Source organism: Carcharhinus amblyrhynchos, chromosome 18 (assembly GCF_965287045.1).
Source record: "Carcharhinus amblyrhynchos chromosome 18, sCarAmb.v2.hapA, whole genome shotgun sequence".
Lineage (NCBI taxonomy): Eukaryota > Metazoa > Chordata > Chondrichthyes > Carcharhiniformes > Carcharhinidae > Carcharhinus > Carcharhinus amblyrhynchos.
The window spans coordinates 48,820,035-48,828,253 of record NC_137341.1 but is presented as its reverse complement, the minus strand read 5'-3'; the positions used below and the strand labels follow the sequence as shown (position 1 = coordinate 48,828,253).

At 43.5% G+C, this 8,219-nt stretch overlaps 1 protein-coding gene across 1 annotated transcript in view; it reads left to right on the top strand.

Annotated features, from left to right (window-relative positions):
* Positions 1-200: 200 nt before the first annotated feature.
* The window catches only part of stub1 (STIP1 homology and U-Box containing protein 1), a 31,680-nt gene continuing 23,661 nt past the window's right edge, over positions 201-8,219 (top strand). Inside the window, exon 1 of the mRNA XM_080206980.1 lies at positions 201-398. Coding sequence (XP_080063106.1) covers positions 285-398 — 114 coding nt within the window. The 5' untranslated portion in view covers positions 201-284. The remainder of the gene's footprint in view (positions 399-8,219) is intronic.

The following is an 8,219-nucleotide window of genomic DNA, read 5'->3' as shown; positions in this document are numbered from 1 at the left end:
GCCTCCCCCTGCCACCCGCTTCCAAATCTACCCGGCCGGCAATCACCCCGCAGGTCCCTCTCCCTCCTCACCCACCCACACACAGGCATAGGGCCTGGTCCCCTGCACAGCCTGGGACTCTCCCACTGACTACAGGCCCCCTCAGTAGCCGCCTTCTCCCCCCCCCCCTCCCCCACCACCCCCTCCCTCCCCTCCCTATCCCTCTCACTCCTTCCCTCCCTCCCCCTTCAGCCCCTCGCCCCCCTCCTCTCTGCATTCACCCAGGGGGGGAAGGAGTCACAAACATGTCTGGAAGCCCCGAGAAGAGTCTGACCGCCCAGGAGCTGAAGGAGCAAGGGAACCGCCTGTTTCTCAGCAGGAAGTACCAGGAAGCCGCGGCCTCCTACAGCAAGGCCGTAGTGAGTATCTCAGGGTCAGAGTGAGAGGCCACAGAGCAGAAAGAAATCTACACCGGCTCAGTCTCAGACACATTGTCCAGTGACGCGTTAATGCCCTCCATTCATTCATTGCGCATTGTCATTCCTGCTTTCCTGTATCTGAATGTCAAACGCCAGAATAGAAGGGGTTCATATGACTTGTTTGACATTAACAGTTGTGTTCAGGTGTATATGGAAATATTTCCATATACAGTCCTCCACTGAATACAGCCATATTCAGTAGAGATGTAATTGAAACCTGATTGCTCCAAATCCAGCATGTATATAATTTATTATGTGCATGTGTAAACATTGGGAAATATTCATACTATAAATTGCAACAAATTATTTTGTACCTGATGCAAAGTGATCTAAAGATATGTTTATGAACCTGTTGCATAATTATAGGGTATGTGGTTGAAGGCTCTGTTTTTGGAAATAATAAGAATCATGTATGCTGATCATAAGCTGCTTAATGTTTGTCATTGTTTGTAGATAATGTCATAAATATCACACTGTTGTGGTGGGGTCCTGTTGTCCTGTTTCACTTGTGTTTTGATAGTTATATTGGTATAAGATCTTAGGGGGAGGTAGTGGTATTGTCGCTATATTAGTAATCCAGAGACCCAGGTTAGTGCTGTGGGGACCTGGGCTTGAATCTCATCACGACAGATGATGAAGTTTGAATTCAATAAAAATCTGAAATTAAGAGTTCAGTGATGACCATGAAGCCATTGTCAATTGTTGGGGAAAAAATCGTTCATTAATGCCCTATAGGAAAGGAAATCTGCCATCCTTACCTGGTCTGGTTTAGATGTGACTCCAAAACTACAGTAGTGTGGTTGACTCGTAAATGCCCCCCAGGAATGGGCAATGAATGCTGGCCACATCCTGTGAACGAACAAAAAAGGAATCCCTACAATGCAGAAGGAGGCCATTTATCCTGCGCCAACAACAATCCCACCCATATCCCTACAATACAGAAGGAGGCTATTTAGCCCATTGAGTCTGCATAGACTGCAATCCCACCTGTGTCCCATGCTTTATCCTGCTACAGCACACCACCCACCCCCACTGTCAACCTACCCCACACATCTTTGGACTATGGGAGGAAACCCAGGCAGACATGGTGATCGCAGTCACCCAAAGTCAGAATTGAACTTGGGTCCCTGGCACTGTGAAGCAGCAGTGCCAATCACTGTGCCACCCCATATATGTAGGAAAGCAGGAGTCTGCAAAGAGATATGGACAGGTTAATTGAGAAAGTAAAAATTAGCAGGGTGATTATAATGTGGAAAACTGATGTTATCCACTTTTGTGAGACTAATAGAAAATATAAAAATAGAATGTTATTTAAATGGAAAGTTAGTATGCTAGTACAGCAAGTATCAAACTGTTGGACTTTAGTGCAAGGAGTTGGAGTGTAAAATGTCTTGCAGTAACTATGAGGCAGCAGTGCTAACCTCTGTGCTGCCCAGGGAGCACAGTTTAAGAATGGGATCTTTCCTATTCAAGAGTGAAATGATAAATTTCTTTCCTGTGGGTTGTTTTTTGGAATTCAGAGAGCAGAGGAGACTGAGTCATTGAATACATTAAAGGCTGAGTTAGATACATTTTTGACAGGCAAGGGAACAAAAATTTATGGAGAGGGCAGACAGGAAAGCAAAGCTGAGGCCACAGCCAGATCTGCCAAGATCTTAAATGCAAGATACTGCGGATGCTGGAATCTGAAACAAAAGCAGAAAAATGCTGGAAAATCTCAACAGGTTGGACAGCATCTGTGGCGAGAGAATAGAATCTATGTTTTGAGTCTAGGAGGGTCATCTAGACTCAACTTTGGCTGTATTCTGTTTTTGTCTGCCGTGATCTTTTTGAATAGTGGTGCAGGCTTGAAGAGCCCAAATAGCCTATTCCTCTTCCTGTTTCTTGTGTTTTTATATGATACGCTAATGTACATTGCTATTGTGATGCTGCAAAGACTGAAGCATGGTTTTAATCCATGTTTTATTAACTGGTCAGCTGGGGGCATGTGTGTGTCAATGTCTGTGCATGCACATGAGTACCCACGTGTGTGTATATGGCACAGGTGTGTGTGCACGTGCATACATGCATTTGTGGATATGTTTGTGCACGTTTTTTAATTCTTTCATGGGATGTGGGCATCACTGGCAAGGCCAGCATTTGTTGCCCAGTCTGAGCTGCTGTTGGACTGAATGGCTTGCTAGTTCAATTCTGAGGATAGTTAGGAATCAGCCATATTGCCCTGTCTCTGGAGTCACAGGTAAGAACATAAGAACATAAGAAATAGGAGCAGGAGTAGGCCATCTAGCCCTTCGAGCCTGCCCCGCCATTCAATAAGATCATGGCTGATCTGTCGTGGCTCAGTTCCACATTCCCGCCCTCTCCCCGTAACCCTTAATCCCCTCTCTTATCAAGAACCCATCAACCAGCTTCTTAAAAATATTTAGCGAGGCAGCCTCCACCACTTCAACGGGCAGAGAATTCCAGAGATTCACCACCCTTTGAGTAAAGAAGTTCCTCCTCAACTCCGTTCTAAACCGCCTCCCCTTTATCTTGAGGCTGTGCCCCCTAGTCCTACTGTCTTTTTTGAGCGGGAAGAGTCTCTCCACCTCTATCCTATCCATCCCATTCATCATCATATACATCTCAATGAGATCTCCCCTCATTCTTCTAAACTCTACCGAGTACAAGCCTAGTTTATTCAGCCTCTCCTCATAGCTCAACCCCCTCAACTCCGGTATCAGCCTAGTAAACCTCCTCTGCACTCCCTCCAAGGCCAAAATATCCTTGCGCAGGTGCGGCGCCCAAAACTGCACACAGTACTCCAGCTGCGGCCTCACCAATGCCCTATACAGCTGCAGCAAGACCTCCCTACTTTTATATTCAATCCCCCTCGCTATGAAGGCCAGCATCCCATTCCAGACTGAGTAAGGACAGCAGATTTCCTTTCCTAAAGGACATTAGTGAACCAGATGAATTTTTATGACAATCAATAATGGTTTCAGAGACTTATAATTCCAGATTTTTATTGAATTCAAATCTGCGTGGTGGGATTTGAACCCATGTCCCCAGAGCACAACCCAAGTTCTCTGGATTATGAGTTCAGTGACAATACTACTGTGCCATTGCGTCCCCATGTGTGTATGTGTACACTACACATGTGGACAGATGTACACATGCATGATTGCGCATTTGGCACACACCAGTACATCTTTGTGCATACAATGTGTGCATTGTGTGCACTCGCAAGTGAGAGCATGCATATATATGAACACGTGTTAAAGTACACGTGTGGATGTATTTTGGATTGCAATGTAAAGTAAGTGTGATTCATTTTGCTTCACTTCCACACACAACTCTGAATCTATGCCATTGCTACAGAGATGGATGTGAATCAGCTGAATCAGTACCTTACAGAATGCTAAAAGACTGTCTTCAAGTTGTATGTTTAAGGGACACAGTGCACTGAAGTTCTTGACAAGCAGAACATTAGATACCAATTGTGCACAGTTGCATTTTTTTACTAACTGCATGGTCATTCTACCCAAAGCAAAGAACAACAATTGTTAATGAAAGTATTCTCTTTATTTCTGGATGTCAGCTAGTGTTTTTTCATTATAAGGACAGATTGATCCTCATTCACTGTTGACTATTTCGCATTGTGCAGTTTGAAGATTTCCTGTAATGTCTCGATTCTTTAACTGAGCTGCTGCTCATCTTCCCGGCCCTGCTTTCCCCACAATTTTGCAATATCACTATGTTTGAACATGCGGAATGTGAGCTCGAGGCTGGGGGTAGGTGGAAAATCCTCTCTTTTTAAAGCTTTCTTCTTTGCCTCTGGACTATAATCCGTTTTATTGTCCCTTGGGAATTTGCGGAATAGGATGAGGTAGGTATGAATATGCTACTGTCGTCTGCTTTTTTTCCCAATTCATTCATGGGACATGGGCGTCGCTGGTTGGGCCAGCATTTATTGCCCATCCCTACTTGCCCTTGAACTGAGTGGCCTGCTGGGTGATTTCAGAGGGCAGTTGAGAGTCAACCACCTTGCTGTGTCTCTGGAATCACATGTAGGCCAAACCAGGTAAGGATGGCAAATTTCCTCCCCTAAAGGACATTAGTGAACCAGATGGCTTTTTCTGACAATCGACAATGGCTTCGTGGTCATTGGTAGATCCTTAATGCTAGAATTTTTATTTTTTTTTTACTGAATTCAAATTCCAGCGTCTGCCATGGTGGGATTCGAACCCGTGTCCCCAGAACATTAGCTGAGTTTCTGGATTAATAATCTAGCGATAACACCTCTAGGCCATCGCCTCCCCATGAACAGAAACGGGGCATTGACCCTTCACTTTCTAAACTCAAATTTGACAAGGGAGTCAAAGGTGATAAATTCAGACAGTTAAGTAGAGTTGATCTTATCGAATGATAGCACAGACTCAAGAGGCTAAATGGCCTAGTCGTATAATCAGACAGTTTATGGCACAGAAAGAGGCCACTTGGCCCATCGTGTCTGTGCTAACTGAAAAATGAGCCACCCAACCTAATTCCACTTTCCAACATTTGGTCCGTAGCGCTGCATTATGGCAACTTCAGGTGCAGATCCAGAGATGTTTTAAATGCCCTTTTAGCCACCCAAAAACCTCTGGGTGAAAATATATCTTCTCATCTCTCCACCTCCTCAGATCCTTCTACCAATCACTTTGAATCTATGTCCCGTAATTTCTAACCTCTCTGTTAAAGTCAATAGGCCTTTTGCCACTGATTCTATCCATGCCCCTCTCAATTTTGCACACCTGATTCAAATCTCCCTCAGCCTCCTGTATTCCCAAGAGAACAATCCCAGTCTATCAATCGGGGGGACCTTATTGAAACTTACAGGATACTGAGGCCTATATAGCGTGCAAGTGGAGAGGATGTTTCCACAAGTAGGAAAAATTAGAATCAGAGGGCACAACCTCAGGCTACAGGGATGATCCTTTAAAACAGAGATGAGGAATTACTTCAGCCAGAGAGTGGTAAATCTATGGAACTCTTTGCCACAGAAGGCTGTGGAGGCCAGGTCATTGAGTGTCTTTAAGACAGAGATGGGGAGATTGTTGATTAATAAGGAGACCAGGAGTTATGGGGATGAGAAAAATATCAACCATGATTGAATGGCGGAGCAGACTTGATGGGCTGAGTGATCTAATTCTGCCCCTATGTCTTGGTCTTTTTCAATCTTTCTTCATAGCTGCAATTTCCCAGTCCTGACAACAACCCCATAGACCTTCACTGTACCTACCTGTTACAATTATATCCTTTCTGTAATGGGGTGACCAGAGCCCCACACACTGCTCAAGTTGTGGCTGAACTAATGTGTTATATAGTTCCGACATAATCTCCCTATTCCTGCTCCAAATTTATACATTAAAGTGAATGTGCACCAAATTTATGCAACCTACTCTACAATTTTACTTGTGGTCTCATTCTGTTAAACTTGCATTGTATTGAACCTTTTCCTGAAATACCAATAGCTTTGTACAACTGGGGCATCTTTTGTTTGTCTACCCCGTTGAGGTAAAGTTCCACATTCCAGTACCCTTTCTGATTGATCTTTGTACCTGCACACTGTTTGCTGATTTGTATACGTGGAAGCCTAAACCTAAATCTGAGTGTTGTTTGGTAATACAGAACTTGGGTATTGCTGAAAAAAGACATGGAGCGGAATTTTACTGGAATATCCGCCTGTAAATGCCATTCTCTAAACCTCTTCTGCCCCTGGAATCAGGGCGGGTGTGCCGATAAGATTCCGGCTATGCTAGCAAAGCTTTATATCTTGCACTTATCAGGACAGCTGGCAAGAAATTACCACCAGTAAAGAACAACAATTTATACCACATAAGGATAGAGTGCTGATTGGCAGTTTAGCTCAGATTGGTGAAGGTGTTGCCATGATGAATGCGGCATGGAATGGTTAAGAGTCCAGCTTTATTCAAATTCAAACCAGGCAGGTTGACTCTGATTGGATGAGCCATTGCCCTGGGGAATGAACCATGTAATGACTGCTCCCAAGCTTTTAATTCATTGAAAAAGGCACAAATATGGAGATTTGTCTTCTGCCTGAAAAGGGCAGGACCCTGTGTATGAATATGTGAGTTTTAGCATGTGTTATATGAGCCCAACTGGCAATCTTAAATTGATCTTCTGTATAATTCTTAGCACAGTCAGGATTGTTTAGTGAGTGCTATCCGAGCACAGAATTGCCTCTAATGCTGGACATTATTTTGATTCTGATTTGTCTTGCTCAGATCCAAACTACTTCTCACATTGATCTCCATCTGCCTTTGCTTTAGCTGCTCCATCTCTATGTCCCTTTATCTTTGAGCATAATGTTGAACGCACCAGAAACCTCTTTCAGTGAAGGAACAGAAATGTGATGTGTTTTTACAAGATGTTGTGGTATTTCTGCTCTGATGCGATCCTAGACTGTGTGATTTGTATCTAAATAGATAATATACAGTGTAATACTGTGTATTATCTATACTGTGTACAATTTTGGTCACCCTATTATAGAAAGGAAATTATTAAACTAGAAAGAATGCAGAAAAGATTTACTAGGATGCTACCGGGACTTGATGGCTTGAGCTATAAGGAGAGGCTAGATAGTCTGGGACTTTTTTTCCCTAGAGCGTAGAAGGTTGAGGGGTGATCTTATAGAGGTCTATAAAATAATGAGGGGCATAAATCAGCTAGATAGTCAACATCTTATCCCAAAGGTAGGGGAGTTTAAAACTAGAGAGCATAGGTTTAAGGTGAGAGGGAAGAGATAGAAAAGTGTCCAGAGGGGCAATTTTTTTCACAGAGGGTGGTGACTATCTGGAACAAGTTGCCAGAGGCAGTAGGAGTAGAGGTGGGTACAATTTTGTCTTTTAAAAAGTGTTTAGACAGTTGCATGGGTAAGATGGGTATAGAGGGATATGGGCCAAATGCGGGTAATTGGGACTAGCTTAGTGGTTTTTCAAAAAAAGGCGGCATGGACAAGTTGGGCCAAAGGGCCTGTTTCCATGCTGTAAACCTCAATGACTCTACGTAATACATGTGAAGCACGTGGGCTATTATATTGTTGTCCAATGACATCGTATTTGTAAGATCTCGGTATGATGATTAGGTGGTCTTTCCCTAGACTGTCTCATCAGTGCTCCTCCATTACTGTGTGCATTGAGTGATTTTCATGGAGCCACTCTAAGGTTCTATCTCCCTGGCACCATATATAGAAATATTTTTTAAAATCAGCAGGTCAGGAATAAACTGAAGCAGAAAGAGTGCCCCTGTTGCTGGTGGAGATGGGTAAGGCTGCATGCTAGCACTGATCAAATATTACTTGTATTCACTTAATATTTAGAGTGGAGAGTCACAGACGGAAACAAAATAGATATTGTATGAAAATACACAGCAAGGTTTTGGGTCTGTGCGCTCACTGTTTATCCTGGCTGTGATGTGTGCAAAGTCATGGTGGTATGAAGGTCAGCCTTCACATTTACAGTGATGTTGAATGGAAATGAATCCAGTCATAATGTTTACACAAGCCCCACTTGGCCAGTAACACACTATTGATTATGGATTGTTAGCAGAATTTGTACAATCTGTTGGATCCATTTCATATCTGATGGCACGGTGGTTAACACTGCTGCCTCACCACGCCAGGGACAATTACAGCCTTGGGTGTCTGTATGGATGTTCTCCCCATTTCTGCGTCGGCTTCCTCCAAATGTTCTGGTTTAAAGTTTATTTATTAGTGTC